The 21814-nt window shown below is 35.5% G+C and overlaps 1 protein-coding gene across 1 annotated transcript in view; it reads right to left on the bottom strand.

Annotated features, from left to right (window-relative positions):
• Positions 1-2621: 2621 nt before the first annotated feature.
• The window catches only part of LOC129005886 (tyrosine-protein phosphatase 69D-like), a 94782-nt gene continuing 75589 nt past the window's right edge, over positions 2622-21814 (bottom strand). The window contains exons 26-28 of the mRNA XM_054434922.1: positions 18992-19102; positions 14273-14452; positions 2622-7056 (exon numbers count right to left, since the gene is read on the bottom strand). Coding sequence (XP_054290897.1) covers positions 6979-7056; positions 14273-14452; positions 18992-19102 — 369 coding nt within the window. The 3' untranslated portion in view covers positions 2622-6978. The remainder of the gene's footprint in view (positions 7057-14272; positions 14453-18991; positions 19103-21814) is intronic.

Consider the following 21814-nt stretch of genomic DNA (forward strand, 5'->3'; position numbering starts at 1 on the left):
CTCGTAGGTATTTTTGCTGATTGGATTGTTAGAAACAGAAGTTCAATTCAGCGACTTGAAGCAATACCATGTATATTTCTAAACCCTTAAGTTCCAACCTACGAAGAATCAGAACATAGAGGGGCTCCTCTGGCTCTGGTGAGACCCGCTGGGGCCTCATCGATTCTAAATACGGGCGGCTGCCAACCTCCAAAAAAATAAAAAAAGTCAATGCTACACCTTTACGAACATGGGAGTGTCTATTTGCAGTGTCCAAAGTCAATGGTAATAGGTTCACGTAAAAAAGATGTGTACATGCAGATGGAATTTTGTAAAACAAACATAGGAATTTAGTACAAGAGCTTTACTCAGTACGAGTGCGCTCAATAACGATGACACATTCATTTATGCATTGTATGTGATGAATAAGATTTATTTGATCTAAATTATGCAACCAACTAGTTAGCATAAGCAAGTTGAAATCGGGCACTAGGGCTGTGTGGTTTAATTCCTCCTTCCAACTAGTTTCCACCTTTTGACACTAATCTTCCATAGATAATGTTAACTACAGAAAGAAAAATCGCCGCTACACTTGTATGAATTGTTTTCTGAGATTAGATTTTCATTGTAAAAACCATTACTAGTCGTTAGGTTATCAAGCAAATACTGAATGAAGCTGAACAAGCAAGGTACAGTCAATATCAATACCTGTGGTAAGGGAAATAATTTAGGTTTTTCACCTACTGCATTGAATGGACAAACTTACAATTTTGCTGTGCTCTCCAAAATTGTCATGATCCTTCACCAACATTCTGTCGATGCTAGTTGAAACCATTCTTGAAGAATAAAATCTAAATTTACGCAGTGCAGATTGTTTGAAATAGGCGAGTTTCTATTTAAATCATAGCTTTGAAAAGTTGTAAAAAAAAAACAAAATATTGTATAAATGTAAGTTTATTTATGAAGTACAGACTCATAAAATGCATTAACATTTTGTACAAGAAATTATTGTAAAGACAGTGAGAAGGCAGAAGCCTAGTCAACCTCTATAATACAAGTTCTTTAACACATTATCATTAATGTACAATAGGGACAGTTACTGACGTTGTCCCGATAACTAGACTAATGGTATAAATGTAAAAAATCTAATAATAGTGAAGTAAAGCAAGTAGTGAGGGTAAGACAAATACAAAATATAAAAGCATTTGTTTGACAAAATCATGTTATTTGTATTTTTAAATAAGGTAAAAAATCCTTATTAAATTAAAACGAAGCGCAATAGCAAAAAAAAAAGGATAAATACAGTACATACATACACATATACAAAAACATATGGAAATATACGCCACAACACTAAATGTCTTATTGGCTGAAACGTAAAATTAGTTTTGAAATGCCGAAGAATTTAACTTGACTCAAGACTGAAAATGATAGTCATAGGAAAGAGATAACTAATAATCTCAGAAGGGAAAGAGACAGCATAAACTATCAGTCTTGATTAAATATATCGATAGAATTTTTGAAAATAAGATGTTTGGGAATAAAGGTAACTTTATAAAGACATTAGATTACAGGAACTAAAGATTGTTTCTCAAATTTTAAAAGCGTTTTTTTCTTTGATAAAAATAAATAGCTGCCATCATGAGTTAACAGAAGAAAGAGAACAGAAAACATCACAAAATTATACTGTTTGTTTGGTAGATTCTACGTATCAAAAACTTTCTGGCCTTAAAAAAAACTATTACATTTTTGAAATTTTGATTAGTTATTTTTAGACAACACTACACTCCATCGTTTGAATTGAAGTTTATGGAAATGTTTGATTACAACTCGGTACACCAACTTGTAATGTGGAATATAGTAGAAAGGACCTACTTTATAAACATGCAGGATTGCTAAACTTTGTCTAAAACCCAAAAATGAATTTTAAATTTTGTCCAGGTATCTAAATTTAAAGCTATTGATGACACTACAGATCACTATACTTAGTTTGGCGCTTTTGTAGTTTGAGAATTAACCACATTTGATGAAAGTTGAATTAATTTCAAAGAGCATTTCAGGTTTTAAAATTTCCAACTTATATTGAATATGTTGTATGTAGCAACCCCTACAGAAAATACCTTCAGTAAAATAAGCTTCTGTAATACTTATATTTTGCTGCAAGCAAAATAAGATACTTAATAACTGTAAAAAGCCATGATCACATTGCTCGTATGAGAATCTGTTTGTGCGGTTGTGCACAGCAATTCAACAGACCACAGTGTGGAAGAGAAATATTAAGCAAGATCTTTTAAAGTGTTAAAATCTCTGTTAGAAAATTATTCACATTATAATCATTCCATAAAAACCACTCTTTCTCTCAGCCACTGTACATCCATTCATTCTTAACACATAACTTTAGATGGAGCAAAATAATATGAAATCTGATAGGGCAAAACGAAATGCATCTTATTTTTAAATTATATTCTGTCCAGTCCGTAGCTTGAGCACAAATGCAAACAATGTGATCACACTAATATAAGGAGTTTAAAAGATTTATAACTACATCGTCGTTGGTGATCTTAGTGATAGCATCATACTTTTTGTTTTCTCGCTGTTGGCGTTTTTTAAAGATTTTTTGTGAGGGACCAGTCCAAACCATGTGTTTTTTAAACTATTTAATGTTGGATTTGTGTTAGATAACATCATTGATTGACATCCCAAAGACAAATGCCATATGAGTCCAGAATCAAAACATACATTGATTAATGATTACATAAACAGCATACATCTATTGCAATAAATTACTTAGAATAAGTTATTTCAGAGGATTTAACAAGTCGGTGTACATTCATTTAGAGACAGTTACTACCGGTATACGTTTAAGTTAAATTTAATAATCTGCTATACTCGTCTCATTGAACTGGAGTAGCACAAAAGCTATAGAAGGAAAGAAATTAAAATTCAGTCTTTGTTAAAACAATTGCGTCCAACATCTCACTGTGATTTATATAACACGGACTATCACACAGTACAAATACAGCAGGACTCGCCTCTGACAATCATAGGAATACACTAGGCCTACCATAGCAGTAAGTCAGACCTGGATGTAACTAAAAATAAACATAATTATGACACTTAAAACTAACTGATCAAAATACCCTATGGAAAATACAGTCTAACAAAACCATAGCTTCATTCCAACCTAACCCTCAAAATGTTTTAGGTTATCTTTGTAAGAGACAGTTATAAAATATGACCCAAGAGATCGTCTTGTACTGAGTTGTTTTAGCTTGACTAGTAATAGACGACAATCACTGGACAGTTTCTTAGCTCGGTTCGTCTTCAAATAGCAATACTGATTACTGTAATGGTGTTACTGTAGTATTATTTGTAATTTTAAACCATGAGCGGACTTGGTGACTTTGCTCCTTAAGCTGTCCCTGTTTACCTGCTCCCCATCCTTGAACTATCTTGAGATTTGAGGGTTAAGTAAGAAAAAGTGTTCAGTTTACATCCATAGTAAATATTGTCTTTAAAATAGATTAGAGAAGAAAATTGGTACATAAGATAGTTTCGTGATGATAATCTCAATAACATAAGTTTAAACATTATTGATTATTGAATCGATTTTCCCAACAAGAGGAACATTTAAACCAAACCACGCCAATTTATTCAAGTACATCATAATAACAGCAAGTAATAACATCATTAAAAAGAAGCCTTGAATCGCAAAACGGAAAGTAAAACACCAGATGCGTAATTAAAGTCATCGAGTTTGAACTTGCAAGCATGGTTTTCCATAAGATCATTGAACAAAGAGTTCATACAATGTATCTATTTCTAATCATACTGTAAATTAATACAAAACAATAATATGCATCTACTAGAAAATAATGCAGGTTATAACACTTACGATAAGTAATGACTCACAACATGTGCGATACATTGACTGGAATGTAAAATCAGGACACATAGGGACATATAAACCTCTGTTAACAAATCTCTGGAAAAACGTTCACTTTCATAGAGATCTCTTTTGTCTTCTTTAGTGTTGAGTTGGATTCTAACCTTTCTATAGGGAATAAACGATTAAAGAATAGAAAGTGTATTCCATAGAATGTTAAAATATTTTATCTGGCTGATTGCTTTATCAATTTAAATTGAGAAACATTTTCTTTACAAATAAAAAAACAGGGGATATGACAAATTTATCTTAAATAATGAAGTTTATGCTATGATAATGATATAACTTAAAATAGCGAATAGAAAAAATTAGATCCTCCATGCATGTTAAAAGCATACTTTTTATTGCGATTTTTCTCCAACAGAGATAAAGTGCTCCTTAAGGCCCATTCTACACGAGCGTGAAAACCTCAACAAGATTGAAATTTTTTGGAAACTACAAGTGGTGGGATCCCTGTCGCGTGGAGTCTGTTTGAAACCCGTTGGACCGTTCTACACGAGGCGGTTCAGACGGAGGACACGGTGGATTTTGGTTTTATAGCCATAGTTGTCCAACTCTAGCTATTAATTTGGACTGTAATTCTTATTTTTGTTTATTCACACCATCTAGAAATATAACTTACTTAAACTTTGATACATACAAAATCGCTTATCTTCAACAAATAAATTGCAATATTAATTTTATGGAAAAAATTCTGGTTGTCATATCGTGATTTTTGTTTGTATTTACTTTTGCATTATGAAATGCATATTTATTATAAATTAGGTTAATAAATAAAATACACTATTACTAACTCACCAGCTGGCCGATCATTTTTATAGTTTAGATCAAAATTCTTTTGACTAAAGGAATACACAATGTATAACAGATGAAAACAAATTTAATACTCATTTATGATCGAACATCACACTGCACTGTGTTGGACCAACTCTAATGCAACTGAACATTATTATGCGAATTTAGCTGCCATGCGCGATGATAACACTATGTGTAGGATGGCTGGTGGGATTCCCAATGCGGGATTGACACTGACATCGACGTCAACTACGCTCTCCCGCCTACTGACGCGTCCACCTGCGTCGTGAGTTCCGCTTGTGTAGACACGCCAATTTAACGCAATGGTCCCTGTGGAGCGTGTGGCCCTGATGGGGGAATCCTGTTGCGGGTTTCACACTCAGGTAGAATGTGCCTAAGAGACCCATCCCCCATTCACAGCATTGAGTGGAGTCACAGCATTGGTGATTGGCAGGATTTGGACACAGTACGGTCCCACATTCTAACCACACAACCAACTGAGCCCTCCCTCAAAATAACAAAAACTAATAACAACTGAAATTCAATCACAATTGTGTATTGAATGTTAAAACTAAAGTAAAGATTTTTTTCCAGTTTTAGGTGACTCCAATTTCAATTAAGGTTTCATTTTGTTAAGGTAATGATAAATAAAAAGTAAAAACTAAGAAGTAGTTGGTTAACAGAGGTTCAGATGGGTAAAAGCTTCATATGTTAGGTATATGGGTTGTAGGAAAGATGCTATACTGTAGTAAACAATAAATACTCATTTTATGATCAGTATAAAATAAAAGTTACTAAAACACGGCTACTTATTAAAAGTATAAAATACAAATAGTTTATAACATAAAATATAGCTTATTGAACGATATTAAAAATATACTTAATTTAATTTTCTAATTTTAATCTGTACACTTTAATACACCACAAAATTTATCACTCCAGTTGAAGCCTAAAAATGTGCTTAAGCTAATCAGTGAAAATGTACAAAATACCTAATGATCCATGCAATAAAGCACAAACATACAAAAATTGGTTTCTGAATAAAACCTATCCAGTAAACAAGTGATTGAACAATTTTGCCAGGAACTCATTTTGTATAAAAGATATATATCACAATATCAAATAGTATGCTTGACAATCCTATAATGAAAACAAATACTATGTGTGGTGATGTAAATTTCAATTTATATAGTTAAGTCATAAGTCAATTGTTTTTCCTACCACCACATGCAAATGATCACATAGCCTCACCTGTAAACATCACGCAAAATAGCTCATTTACGCTTTAGTCATTACTCCTCGTTAGTGTTTCTATAAAACACTGACATTTGGTAATGGACCTACCTCTTCCAACAGGAAAAGAAAACATAACCTAAATTACATTTATAAAACTAAAATTTCATCTTTGAGTTATGATAAGTTAATAATGGTGGTAGGAAAAATCTTGTGTGCGTGTATCAGTGTAATAAGCACAAACAGGCATTGTCACTCTTGAAATGTATGGCCACACTCAGATTAAGCTTCGTGCGTCCATCTCCAGTTCTCCAGCAGCAATGACATACTTTGCAATCTTAATACACAAATAACTATTTTTAAAAATCAATGAAACATTTAATGACAATTTGAAACAATAGACTTAATTAAACAGAATATAGAATAAGTGATGAATATTTCATGAAACTGAAAACAAAGTGTCTCTGAAAACAAATCATGCCACTAAGAGTGTTTTCCAGTTATTATAACTGTTAAATTGGCAGTGATCTTCTTATATTTAAAAAGTCTGAAGACGTTAAACTTCAATTTAAAGTAAACATCAGAATACAATTTGGTTATATTGTATAAGAGTATGTTATCAATATAACTAATATGATCTAAACAATGTACGAGTTCATGGCAAATTCGATAGATTTTGTTCATTTCTCTGTTTTCATTTAACTGAACATAGATCTTAAATTTGAATGTAAAATAATAGGTAACTTTTGAATTATAGTAGATCAATAGAGAAAGAATTTGATATCCATATGCTAATCCTATACATAGATCAAGATAATCTATTCATTTAAAAAATAAAATCCCAAACAATGATTTAAAAAAGATTTTTAAACGATTTTATCCTAAGACACTAAAACGATAAAAATAAAATAATCCACTTAGTGATTGAATTAAATCTATAATTCCGTTAAAAATTAAAACATTTTGGTCTTCACATTAAAAGGTAAAAGCTGTACATAGTCACAATGTATTTCTAGATAAAAAGTTTAATCCATTTCATCCGATACAAGTTGATGAAGATCTGCATAGTTGGCAATGGCACGGTGGAGAAATTCATACTGAGCCTAAAACAGAACAATCCGTTTATTGACACCATAGACAATAATCTTCACAACAATCTCTTTAAATTTATAGAGAACAGTACAATGTGTTAGTAATTGTGTTTGTTTAAATGCTTGCATTTAGGGCTGTATTCAGAATCAATGAGTCCCCCAGCAACTCATTCCAATTCTTTGACAGCTGGAACAAAGAAGGTTTAGAAATACATGTTGTATTGCTTAACACGTTGAGTGCTGAAAACCTTCTTTAAACAGGCGCTCCCAAAGCCCCAGTGCTCCACAGAATCAGCGAACGCAATTGGCATTCAAATATTTCAGTCTGACGAATCACAAAAGAGCAGTGGTGATTGTGTTGCGTTAACACGAAAGAGGACGTAGTTCACTGAAACGCCCAAAGGTAACACCACTGCCTGGATCAATAGCCAGTGTCTTTGTAATATGGCTCGAATAGAGAAAATTCCTCGAAACCGGGACAAAAGCATTGCCAGACGGGATTTTACAAGAATTTTTGTATCAACCTACACCAAAATAAAGCTCACATTCTAAGCTAGAGCCTGGCAGCGATTATAACGTTTCCCGGCAATGGCTGAGCTCATACTGTGCTAATGTAGTGAGAGTGGCGCAACTACATCAATTGATGTAGCCCGTAGGAGCGTTCGTGATGCACTACATCAATTGATGTAGCCCGCACTCAACGTGTTAAACTCCATAAACTTGACTCTTTGTTTTCTACGATAAGATCAATGAATAAACTTAACCCTTTACGGTCTCATAGCCATTTTAGAAAAGTGCCTCACAACTCGAATGGCCAGCCCTGCTGGACACGGCTACATTTTATATCAGCTTGTCATGTTTACATGGCACAGTGCCTCACAGGTCGTACAGCCAGCACTGCTGGCCACTACTAATTTCCCCGTCAGCTCGGCCGGCCAGTATAGGTGGCCATCCAACACACTTTTTTTAACATTGTTTAGTAATTCTCCTGTAGGCTGCAGCACTAAACAGAGATAGTACCTCGATTCACAGAATATAAAAATTTTAGTTTGTAAGGTTTCCAGCTCTGTATTACGCCATTTTCACTGTAAAATAACCTCAACTGTCAGTGTGTGGTTGTCATGTGAAACTGTAGAAACAAAAAAAAAAACATACACACATTATAGGGTATTATAGGGTTGTATCTTACGTTGTGAATGAGGTTACATTTACCAGGATAAAATATTATTAACTGTGTACCAGGATAAAATATTATTAACTGTGTAACTGTAGGATGACTAGTAAAGGTTTTTCGATTAATCTGTTGATATAAGAAATAAACTAGTTCAAGGCCTAGTTTCATAGGGAAAGGGAAATCGTACATAGTTTCCATAGCAACAGTAGATCTTTTGACAATTTTTAAAATTAGATATTTTATTATGTATGAACTTAAGCAGTAAACTTTGATTTTAGTTTTATTTCCTATTTCATTAGCTTTCAATAAAATATAAAAATATTAGACTTATTTGAAATTATTTTTAGTTTCAATGTGTTAAACCTTAGCCCTTACCATAACTGACAAAAACAAAATACTTGATACAAGCTGGTGTAGCTGGGTTGGCAGAAGGGTGACCAACCTAACAGAGAAACTACAATGGCCAGCAGTGCTGGCTGTACAACCTGAGAGGCACGGCGCTGCGTAAACAACGACAAGCTGACTCAGAAACAGCTGAGGCCTTTCGAGGGCAAAGGGTTACGAGGCTAAGGGGCCAGCTTATAACAAAGTTAATACATTTTTGTAAATAATAATATTAGGGGTCTACGGGCCAAACTTGTTTCATTGGGATGACGTCAACAATTTTCGTAAGATTAGATTGGGTCATAATCGTGATACTTCGGAATAAATTGATTTTCTAAAATACCAATTATTATATTATAGTTAGTTTCATTGACTTCTGCTATAAAGGTTGAATAGAAATTGTGATCTTCCTCTGCATCACAGTGAATGAGCATCTTTATTATTTCTTTTTTGAGGAGACAAAATCGTCGTCTCCTGTGATCACAGCTAAATCAAAAACACAATCTGCTGTCGCAGAGACATCGTCTTTATCCCCTGCGTTAGCTGCAAAATCAGGAACATCTTCCACGATCGTTTGAAATCCAATCTCCTAACAGATTTTATACAATGAGGCCAAAGGCCCCTGGCGACCGCCATTAGGGAAATAAGGTCCTCATTGCATTGTAGTTAGGTTTAGGTATGTGTTAAATATATATATTTTTTTACTTTATTTTTCTGTGATTGTCAAAAGATATCAAGATAAAAGGTTTGACTTCCCACCGAGTTAAGATGATATCAACATTAAGCAAAACTAATCTTGAAATGCAACTATTTCATTTTTTTATATTTAAATATAGACTCCCGATGAGTAGATCCACATCAATGAGCATCTGAATGATCGTGGATAGTTGAAATCGTTGATAACACAATCCTAAAAAGACCAGGAAATCACTAACATTAACTTTGGATGTATAGTTCATCTCTTTCTTTAATACAGATTTAGGTTTTATATGCAGTATCGAAACATTGTGATTTTGTTTTTCACACTTCTGTTTACAAAACAAAAAATATTGGATAGCCTATACAGGGTGATTGATATAAGTGTGCCAGTCGTTTTATTTGAAAACCATAAGAGATATAAAAAAAAAAAAAAAACTTAACTGGTAAGTGCCTTGGACTTTTTATTTAAAAAATTGTATTAAAGTTGAAAAAATTATTTTACCTGCCATTTTTCCAATATGGCCGCCAACTTTGATATTTCTCACGGAACACCCTGTATTTTATGATGTATTCTGGTAGATAATGTAATTTTAAGACAATTTTATTCTTGTAATTTTTTTTCATAAACCTAACCGTTTTAAAGATAATAATGGTTTAAGTTGTGAAATTTTGAATGGTTTTTGAATAAAACAGCTGGCATGCTTGCTTAGGCCTTTATCGAAACTCTTTCTCATGCAGAAATTTCAAAACTTTAACCATTATTATCTTTGAAACGGTTAGGTTTATGAAAAAATCACAGGAATAAAATTGTGTTTAAATTACATTTTCTACCAGAATACATCATAAAATACAGGGTGTTCTATAAGAAAAATCAAAGTTGGCGGCCATATTGGAAAAATGAAGGCTAAAATAATTTTGTTGACTTGACTAACATTTTTTAAATAAAAAATAAAAAAGGCACTTACCATTTAACTTTTTTCGATATCTCTTATAGTTTTCGAATAAAACGGCTGGCACACTTATATCAATCACCCTGTATGTATAGGCCTAGTACTAGTGCATAACATGAAAATAAATATTAAATGATGTTCCAGTCTGTGACCTACTATTTGGTAGTACATTTGATGTTTTATAGCTAGTAAAACCAGTTAAGAGCCGGCGGTAGTGAACCGGGCCGCTCACTGCTCTGCTCCTCAGTTTGGGCCAAAGATAAAAAAACAATGCTACTACACGAAATCAACATATTATCCAAACATGTTTATTGTACTATTGTGAGGTTTTATCTTACGTACAATTTGATATGTCACACGTGTCAAGAAAATATTTTTTAAAATTTTTTATTTTGGAATTACAAAGTTAACTTTACCATAAGGATTTAGGTTATTTCACTGAAACTAATTCCATCATACAAAATTTATTTAAATACGTTGTTATATCGTAACCATCATGACAACCCATGAGACTCATGTTAAACATTGCAAATTTTATATCAATCTAAAAAGTGTACAGGTATTATCAAATTGAACTTTGTTTGTTTCGAGACAGCAAAAATATTTCTCGAAATACCCCTGTTAAGTTTGGATTCAATATGTTCAGCCGTTATTGAGTTAATTGATTACATAGTTTGCATAAGGTCCGATCTCAAAGAGCTTCGCTCAACTATACATATTGTGACAGATCTATGAAATGGAGAAAAACGTAAGTTAAAAAACGTGTCTACTTGCTTGCATGACATATAACAGGTGAAATGGGAGGTTTTAGGACAATTTGACACAGTTCTAGCCGTTAGAAATCGCTCAATAAAGTCACCAAACGGCTTTAAGAAGATATGGTTTTGTAGTCTACAGTAGGGGGGCCCATGTTTTGAAATTCATGAATGCAAGTTCGTCATAGTTTGAATTTTAAAATGTCTACTTGCTCATGACAAAGACAAATAACAGGTGAAATGGGAGGTTTTTGGACAGTTGGACACAGATATCGACATTAATAATGGCAGAATATGGTTTATGTTACCTTGCCTAAAATGATCCTGTATAGTTGTCAAACACGACAGCTGTTTCGTGCTACAATGAGCACATCTTCAAAGTGAAGAAACACAAAATCAACTCATTTAGCCCGCGGTTGAGCACGTCAAAAAACACATAAAGTACATGAAGTTCACACAAAATCACATATTACAAAACACTTGGCCAAGTACCGCGAACACACGACGCGGCGCCGGTAATGTGTAGGTCATGACTGGCGCGTGGTCACTGTGGTATTGGAGACATTCACTTCCAAACCCTATCACCTGTTGTTTATCAGGACCCTTGCGCTAATTGGTCGAGTTCATGATGCGGATGGCGGTGTTATAAATAATACAGTGGAACCTTGATAAGAAGACCCTCGATAACAAGTCACCCTTGATAACAAGTGTCATTTTCCAATCCCCTTAAAATTATTTTCCCTTTAATCACATGTTATTACATACCTCGATAAGAAGTCAACCTTGATAACAAGTCTTATTTTACAATCCCCATGAGAGTCTTGTTATCACTAAAAAGTCTTGTTATATATATATAAAACTTATTGCCGATGGGGACTCCAGCGTATATAAGAAAATAATTGATTCTCGGCCATACAAAAACTGCTCTGTTCAGAAGATAGAATGCAAGAACCATCTTTTGAGAAATATGTGCACTACACTCAAAACGATTGCAGCCTCTAAAACCTGCAAACCTTCCGTTTGGCTCAGAAAGAAAATTGGTGACAACTTGTTACGCTGCAGAATGGCAGTGAAAGGAAAGGAATGAAGCAATCAATGAAGAGGAATTAAGTAAAGCAATAGAAAATCTCAGAATGGATATAATGAATATTCCAAGTCACGTATTCGGGGAACACAAAAAATGTGCTGAGAGGGGGTATTTTTGCAAGCTGAAGCTTACTACTGCCCGGCCAGATGACAATTTAGTACCTAATCTTGTCACAGTGGGCCTTTACCCATTGATCACTGATGTGTTCAGATATGTTAGCCGCAACAGCCACAGCTTACTAACTGATGTCACCAGCAACTATGTAGAACATTTCAATTCAATTGTTTCCAAATTTATTGGCTGCAAAAGAATAAACTTTGCTGCTAGTGGTTCATATTATACTAGATGTACAGCTGCTGTCATTCAACACAACTCAGGACTGGCACACTACAAGCTGCACAAACAAATGTACGATGCCAGTCCAGGGGTATCCGCAAAAAGTGTGGCAATGAAGAGGAAGAAGAAGGTGGACAGCCAAAGACAACGAAAAAGGTGCAGGAAAACACTATTTGATCGGGAAAAAAATGCTGATGGAAAAGACTACGGTATTGAAGCACAACGGCCTGATATTGAAGAAAATACTATGGAAAAAGAAAAAAGTGATTTTTTAACAACCTTACACAAGTCAGAAGCAGAATTCAAAAGAATTTAAAGAGAAACGGTGGAACAAAGCAATTCAAGTTAGTGGCTAGTGATTCGCTGAAATCTTTTGACAGCTTCGAACTTCGGGCAATGTTTCCAATATGAGAGCAACAACGGGCTGTGAAAAAATCGTTAAACAACTCCTGTACACAGTTTTTGATTGTGAGGCCATGGCCTATGGTAGAAAAAATGAAGAAGTGGCTCGACTCGACATGACCTTGAAAACTTGTTAGGTCAAAAGATAAGTAAATGCAGCCTTTTCATCGACCGTGACAACCCCTATCTTGGTGCCAGTCCCGATGGCCTTCTGAACGAAGATGGAACTGTTAAAATTAAATGTCCATCTTCTGCTAAAGATATGACACCTGAGGAGGCTATCAGAAAGCGGAAATGTACCTTTTGGGCAGTCTCTAAGGATAGAGAAATTGGAGATATAAAAAAAACAACACTTTTATTATAAAGTTCAAGGCTAACTTCAAGTAACAAAGAGAAGAATGTGTGTATTTTGCCTACGGACACCACAGGGAATCAAAACTGAAATAATAGAGCGAAATGAACAGTTTTGGCAGGAAGAAATGTTGCCAAAGCTAAAAAGAAAAAATTTCTACATGCATACTACCCGAAATCATCGACCCTCGGCATTCCCGGTCTATGCCGATAAGGAATCCTTCATATATAGTGGAGGCTCAGACAAAATCAAAAGAAAAGAAGGCAGAAAAAACTAAGAGTAAACGTGACTTGTAAAACTATGAAAGTTGGTAAAAATGTTGTATGCATTGGAAAATGCTGTAATTGTTTTACTGTAAATGTTTAAAATTGCTATTTCAAAGTAAACGTTTTAATGTTTTCTCCACTATAATAGTCGATACCTTAATTTACAAACCTTGTAACTACAAAATATCAAACTTTTCAGAAGAAGGAAAAAACAGTTTTATACTTTTTCTGTAAGGCCTATATATACAGTGTTGGTAATTTAAAATAACATTGATCAGCATTTAATTTGATGCAATGAAGTAAATTGCATATTAGCATGAACACAAATGTTTAAATTTAAATCAGTTTTGATTCACCAAAATAATATAGTAATAATAATAGTAATAATCAACAGCTTTTCAAGTAAAATACCATATATTAATTTTTAATGTTTACATAAAAAAAAAGTGTAGCATTGCAGGTTGAGTATAAGTATGTTTGTGTAAAAAAAAGACAGTGTAGACCATTTCAAAAGGTAGGCACTGCCCGTTTTTCAGCACAGCTTATACAGTTACACAGTTTATATCCATAGAAGTTTCGATCAATACTGCTTAAGATCAGACGCTAGCCGTGCGGGTTGCGGAACATACAATTGCAGGAGTCGCGGATAGACGATTTTAAACTTGACTCCTGCCGCCTCTTAAATACTATTTCCAGTGATATTTTAACCTATACAACTGACTTTAAATAATTTGACACCTATAGGACCTGTATTGCTAAACCTGGACTTTATTACTAGTCCATGTTACAAGGTTCACTGTACAACAGTTGTAAAGAAACTTACAAATGTTTGGATCATTCCTTGTCTTTGAGCGCGTAGTTTGCGCACAGTAGTGCAGATATCGACGCGGCGCTCAGTTCGCAGTTGCTGCACAAGAATGCTGAGTGCTACAAACATGGAGCTTCTGTCGGACCCACAATGACAATGGACCAGGATGGCTGTGGCAGTGGCAGTGGCGGACGCCTGTCAACAAGTAAAATAGTTCACTAAAGGTACCAGGTACCATACATACAGAAGATTGTGACCAGTGTTTCCATATGCAGGATTATTATCCCGAAAACGGGATTTTTAGAGCATGAGCAGGATGAAAATAGGATGCGGGATGAACAAGATTTTTGGCTATGACATCTGTTTTCATGTTTTTTACTTTTAGCGAACAGCTAACCCTATTGAACAAATTAATGTAGCAAAACAACTTACATTTATTAGACACTATACGTCTAGTATAATACCCAGAATTGAAAAAAAAAATCTTGTGGGATAAATCAGGATTTTTCATGATTCAAAAGCGGGATTAAACTGGATTTCTGGACCCAGTGAGTGGGATTATTATTTTGGTCGTGTGGAAACACTGATTGTGATGGCTAAAGGGGAGACACATTCACTACTAGGTGGTGATAGACCATGCATACAGAGGGGTTTGTCAGCTGGGAGGGATCATGTTAACACATTCACTACTAGGTGGTGATAGACCATGCATACAGAGGGGTTTGTCAGCTGGGAGGGATCATGTTAACACATTCACTACTAGGTGGTGATAGACCATGCATACAGAGGGGTTTGTCAGCTGGGAGGGATCATGTTAACACATTCACTACAGTAGAACCCCTGATATCCGGCCTTGGTTTTTCCGGTCCTCTGTTTATCCGGCCACTTCCAGGAAGCCAATATCAAAATGTTTTTCTCAAAGCTTACAGACGTTTAGATGCAAGCACTAGTCTTTGCGACTTGTTTGAGCTAAACTATTTATCTGAACTATTTATCTGTTTGTTTCAATACATTTTACTGTGTCACTAAACTCAGTTGAACTAGGCCTAACCTCTAAAAAGTTGGGGGTTGGGAAATTAATCTTTGTATTTACTTCACAAAAAGGATAAGAAAGTTGAGTAGAATTGTATTTACTATTAAGGTCCTAAAAATCTTCAAGGCTGATTTAATGTAACTTTTACCTCCATCGTTTAATAGTTTTTGTTACCTGAAATCTTAATTTCAGGTTTTTTAACAACTTTAGCCTACAAATATTTATTTTTATTTGAACAAACATGTTAATTCTTCAAAAAATAATCCTAGAATAGACTTAAATGATACTTTTGACAGCATGTTTTGATTAAATATTATTATAGGTATGAATCATTTACATTTTTGTAGTAGGTTGGTTTATCCGGCCAAATCGCTATCCGGCCAGGGGCTTGGTCCCGTGGTGGCCGGATATGAGGGGTTCTACTGTACTAGGTGGTGATAGACCATGCATACAGAGGGGTTTGTCAGCTGGGAGGGATCATGTTAACACATTCACTACTAGGTGGTGATAGACCATGCATACAGAGGGGTTTGTCAGCTGGGAGGGATCATGTTAACACATTCAATACTAGGTGGTGATAGACCATGCATACAGAGGGGTTTGTCAGCTGGGAGGGATCATGTTAACACATTCACTACTAGGTGGTGATAGACCATGCATACAGAGGGGTTTGTCAGCAGGGAGGGATCATGTTAACACATTCACTACTAGGTGGTGATAGACCATGCATACAGAGGGGTTTGTCAGCTGGGATGGAACATGTTAACACATTCACTACTAGGTGGTGATAGATCATGCACACAGAGGGGTTTGTCAGCTGGGATGGAACATATCAACACATTCACTACTAGGTGGTGATAGACCATGCATACAGAGGGGTTTGTCAGCTGGGAGGGATCATGTTAACACATTCACTACTAGGTGGTGATAGACCATGCATACAGAGGGGTTTGTCAGCAGGGAGGGATCATGTTAACACATTCACTACTAGGTGGTGATAGACCATGCATACAGAGGGGTTTGTCAGCTGGGATGGAACATGTTAACACATTCACTACTAGGTGGTGATAGATCATGCACACAGAGGGGTTTGTCAGCTGGGATGGAACATATCAACACATTCACTACTAGGTGGTGATAGACCATGCATACAGAGGGGTTTGTCAGCTGGGATGGAACATGTTAACACATTCACTACTAGGTGGTGATAGACCATGCATACAGAGGGGTTTGTCAGCTGGGAGGGATCATGTTAACACATTCGCTACTAGGTGGTGATAGACCATGCATACAGAGGGGTTTGTCAGCTGGGAGGGGTCATGTTAACACATTCACTATTAGGTGGTGATGGACCATGCATACAGAGGGGTTTGTCAGCTGGGATGGAACATGTTAACACATTCGCTACTAGGTGGTGATAGACCATGCATACAGAGGGGTTTGTCAGCTGGGAGGGATCATGTTAACACATTCACTACTAGGTGGTGATAGACCATGCACACAGAGGGGTTTGTCAGCTGGGAGGGATCATGTTAACACATTCACTACTAGGTGGTGATAGACCATGCATACAGAGGGGTTTGTCAGCTGGGATGGAACATGTTAACACATTCACTACTAGGTGGTGATAGACCATGCATACAGAGGGGTTTGTCAGCTGGGATGGAACATGTTAACACATTCACTACTAGGTGGTGATAGATCATGCACACAGAGGGGTTTGTCAGCTGGGATGGATCATGTTAACACATTCACTACTAGGTGGTGATAGACCATGCACACAGAGGGGTTTGTCAGCTGGGAGGGATCATGTTAACATATTCACTACTAGGTGGTGATAGACCATGCATACAGAGGGGTTTGTCAGCTGGGATGGAACATGTTAACACATTCACTACTAGGTGGTGATAGATCATGCACACAGAGGGGTTTGTCAGCTGGGATGGACATATAACACATTCACTACTAGGTGGTGATGGACCATGCATACAGAGGGGTTTGTCAGCTGGGATGGAACATGTTAACACATTCACTACTAGGTGGTGATAGACCATGCATACAGAGGGGTTTGTCAGCTGGGAGGGATCATGTTAACACATTCACTACTAGGTGGTGATAGACCATGCACACAGAGGGGTTTGTCAGCTGGGAGGGATCATGTTATCATATTCACTACTAGGTGGTGATAGACCATGCATACAGAGGGGTTTGTCAGCTGGGATGGAACATGTTAACACATTCACTACTAGGTGGTGATAGATCATGCACACAGAGGGGTTTGTCAGCTGGGATGGAACATATCAACACATTCACTACTAGGTGGTGATATACCATGCATACAGAGGGGTTTGTCAGCTGGGATGGAACATATCAACACATTCACTACTAGGTGGTGATAGACCATGCATACAGAGGGGTTTGTCAGCTGGGATGGAACATATCAACACATTCACTACTAGGTGGTGATAGACCATGCATACAGAGGGGTTTGTCAGCTGGGATGGAACATATCAACACATTCACTACTAGGTGGTGATAGATCATGTATACAGAGGAGTGACAGCTGGAAGGGATCATGTTAACACATTCACTACTAGGTGGTGATAGACCATGCATACAGAGGGGTTTGTCAGCTGGGAGGGATCATGTTAACACATTCACTACTAGGTGGTGATAGACCATGTGTACAGAGGAGTTTGTCAGCAGGGAGGGATCATGTTAACACATTCACTACTAGGTGGTGATAGACCATGCATACAGAGGGGTTTGTCAGCTGGGAGGGATCATGTTAACACATTCACTACTAGGTGGTGATAGACCATGCATACAGAGGGGTTTGTCAGCTGGGAGGGATCATGTTAACACATTCACTACTAGGTGGTGATAGACCATGTGTACAGAGGAGTTTGTCAGCAGGGAGGGATCATGTTAACACATTCACTACTAGGTGGTGATAGACCATGCATACAGAGGGGTTTGTCAGCTGGGAGGGATCATGTTAACACATTCACTACTAGGTGGTGATAGACCATGCATACAGAGGGGTTTGTCAGCTGGGAGGGATCATGTTAACACATTCACTACTAGGTGGTGATAGACCATGTATACAGAGGAGTGACAGCTGGAAGGGATCATGTTGAACACATCAATACAAAATCACAATTTTTTTATATACAAAGAAATGAAAAAACTTCTTACAAGGCTAAAAAATGTTTCTTAATGCAACCACATAGTTTGAATGAGATTGTCAATTTGTCTTTATTTAATATTATCAGTGTAACTAGATTTTAATGTATTTATCCAGTAAATAATTCTAAATATGAGAGGGTGCCATTAAGGCCAAAGGTAATTGACCTTAGAGCTCAAAATTAGATAACTTGATACAGATGAGCTACAATGTTAACATCCATAAAATATGTTTATCGAAATTGATGTGATGTTTAGTTTGTTGGCTAGGGCTGGTAACCTTCTACACTTGCCCGATAGCAAAATATTACCTACCTCATAAATACAATTATTATTAAATATACATAATTAATTTTTATAAATTATAAATTGACCTCAAAAATACTTTGCTGACGTTTTTTCCCATGCTAGCAATAAAACCCAACACAAAAACATTATGATAATTTACTTTATGGTTTGTCTTATTTTGTTTGATTTTAAAGTTCTTTTACTTTCAAGGAGTTAACTTTAATTACCTGTGTCTGGTCAACTAGTTCTATCAGCCCCCTGGTGACCTCAGGTACTTCACCTTCCACTGTAGGCCAACCGTTGTACTGGTATTGGGTCACAAGTTGTTTCTCATCAGTCTGTACAACAAACCAACCATTCATACACTTGTAACACATTGATAACAATCAATAACTTGGGGAGAAACAGATATTACAACAAATCAGTAAGTGTTTGCCAGGAATAAATTGTATGACTAATCAATTAGACAATGTTTGTAAGGATAGTGTTGTTAAGTGCCTTGTTATGTCACACATTTGTAGAGAATAATTTTTTAAGACAAAATAACCAGTCACGCGTTTATGAGAAATCAATTGTAAAACAAACTCATTAGTCTGAGGTTGGTGAGAAATAAATTCTACAACAAATAAACTAGTTAAACATTTTCGAAGAATGATAATGTAAAAATCAAGAAATGATAAGTATTTTACACAAAAAATAAAATACCATTTAATACTAAAAAATGTGTGTGTCAATTCTCGATACCACTACCTTTTGGACATTGGTATCGGTATCATGAATTGCTAGTCAAAAGTCAATGTCAAAACGAATACCAGTACCAATACTGTGCAAAGATTGAACGTTTGAAAATTTGGGCTTTCCAGATGACGACAATAATTTTTCCAAGACTGCGGTGGAGGACGATGATGTCTAGACGGATACGAAATATAATCATAATTTTGAGGCGATCGCAAAATACGATAATGTTCCTGTGACGGCGGAAGAAGTTCAGTATTACTATTGTGGCCTGGCCTCCATTGTGGGCCACAATGTACAATGGCAGTAACAATACAATGATGATGTTGTGTTACTGCCAAGCAATATTCAGGATTTTGCAGCAATCTCGGAATTCGATAAAGTTGTCTCCACGACAGCAAGAGATGGATGATCAAAGTAACACCTCGAGCTCGAAAATCTCAGACTGGTACACCTCTACCTATACTTCAATTTTCTTTTTTTATATTTGTTTATAAGATCTGCATTTACCTTTGATACAATAATGTAATTGTAGTATGTTAAAAAGGGATTGAATTATGAATTGGCTATTTAGAATTTTTCATTGAGCGCTGCTTTAATTTTTTCCTTTAAAATCAAAAACCCCCATTGTTCCAAAATACTTTGTGTAAAGACCTAAAGTTAAGTTAAAAAAATGTTAGTATCGAGAATATAATTTTCATTTATCAATAAATGTTGGTATTAAATTAACAGAAACAACAAATAATAATATTATTTATTTTCAATTGTTTAGTAAAGTCTTAATTGTTGAAGAAAGTGTTTAATTGTTGTTATATTCTTTTTGATAAAATATCTCCATTTTACGATAAATGTATTTGCTTCGGTTTTTTATAGAGATGTGCGAGCACAGGTTTTTCAGGTCGAGTCGAGTTCGAGTCGAGTAATTGGCAAAAGATTCGATTCTCGAGTTCGAGTCGAGTTTAAACCAAAAAGATCGAAGGATGTGTAAGTTTAAGTAACTCCTTAGGCCTAGAGCATGTAACTTGTAAAACAACCTTGTTACAAGCTGAAGTACAATTAAAGTATAAATAAATAAATAATTAATATTTGTGCAGTAACATATCAATATAATGCGTAGAAAATAATTCTAAAACAAAAACAATGAGCTCATAAATGAACTTCTACTTCTGTTAAAAATAGGTAAGTGAACATATATTTATTCATCCAAAAATTAACTACATTAACACGTTCGCTACTGAGCGTCGCATATATGCAACGCCGCGGTCATTGCCACAGACCGAGGTGTACATTTGAATCTTACACATAGACCGGCTGTCACTTGGTTAACGGTACACACAGACCACGGGTGAAAACCTGTAAAACAGTGATCATTTACATTGTAATACGCTACAATCGTGTTTATAAATAAATTATTCTTGTTTGTATTTTAGCGAATTTCCCTATAGGGAAGTTAGCTATTACCGTAGGTGGCACGGTAAGACCTAGACCCGGGACCGATTTACTTTTTCATTTTGATGTCCCCAGAGGCCAAAAACACCATTCGTTCAAATTTTTATATATGTATATATATATATATATATAGACTTATATATATATATATATACGTCCGTGAACGCGATAACTTGAGTAATTTTTGTCTGATTTTGATGAAATTTGGTTTAAAGGTGTAAAGCGGGATAAACTTGAATGAGTTCGCGAACCAGCACGATCGGACCATGGGAACGCGGCTTTACGGGGGGTTTTATGGGGTCAAAATTGGTTTTTCTCACTTTTGACCCTCAAAACACAAAATTTCCCGATTTCTCTTTAGACCTTTTTAAAGAGCTTAAAAAAACAAATAATTTAGTATATAAAAGTATTTTTGTTTGATTATTAGTAACGGAGAAAATTAAAAAAATTGTAAATTTAAAATTCCCATGTTATTCTTATGGAGAATATTGTCAAATGTTGTAGTTTGCTTGTTTATGGATATATTTTGATAAAACTTGGCAAGTTTATTTATTTTGTACTAAGCTATCAATATTTTACTCAAAAACACACTTTATTAGTTTCCTTGTAGCAGCAAACCTAGGTACTCGTTAAACCTAAAATTATTCAGTTCATTTTTTACGTTTTAAGGTGAAAGTAAGTAAAAAAATAAACAGATTATTCAAGAACAGTTTATAACTGAACAAATATAAAAGCTACATAGGATAATGCAGCATACATACTGCATACATACATACAGTGATGCAGAAAAGTAAAGACCAGTTTTTCCAACTATTATATGACGTTACCAATCATCATATCCACAGACCAAGCGACGCAGTTGTGCG

This window comes from Macrosteles quadrilineatus, unplaced genomic scaffold (genome assembly GCF_028750875.1).
Source record: "Macrosteles quadrilineatus isolate MER2022 unplaced genomic scaffold, UCM_ALF_1.0 Scaffold_41__1_contigs__length_1036756, whole genome shotgun sequence".
Taxonomy (NCBI): domain Eukaryota; kingdom Metazoa; phylum Arthropoda; class Insecta; order Hemiptera; family Cicadellidae; genus Macrosteles; species Macrosteles quadrilineatus.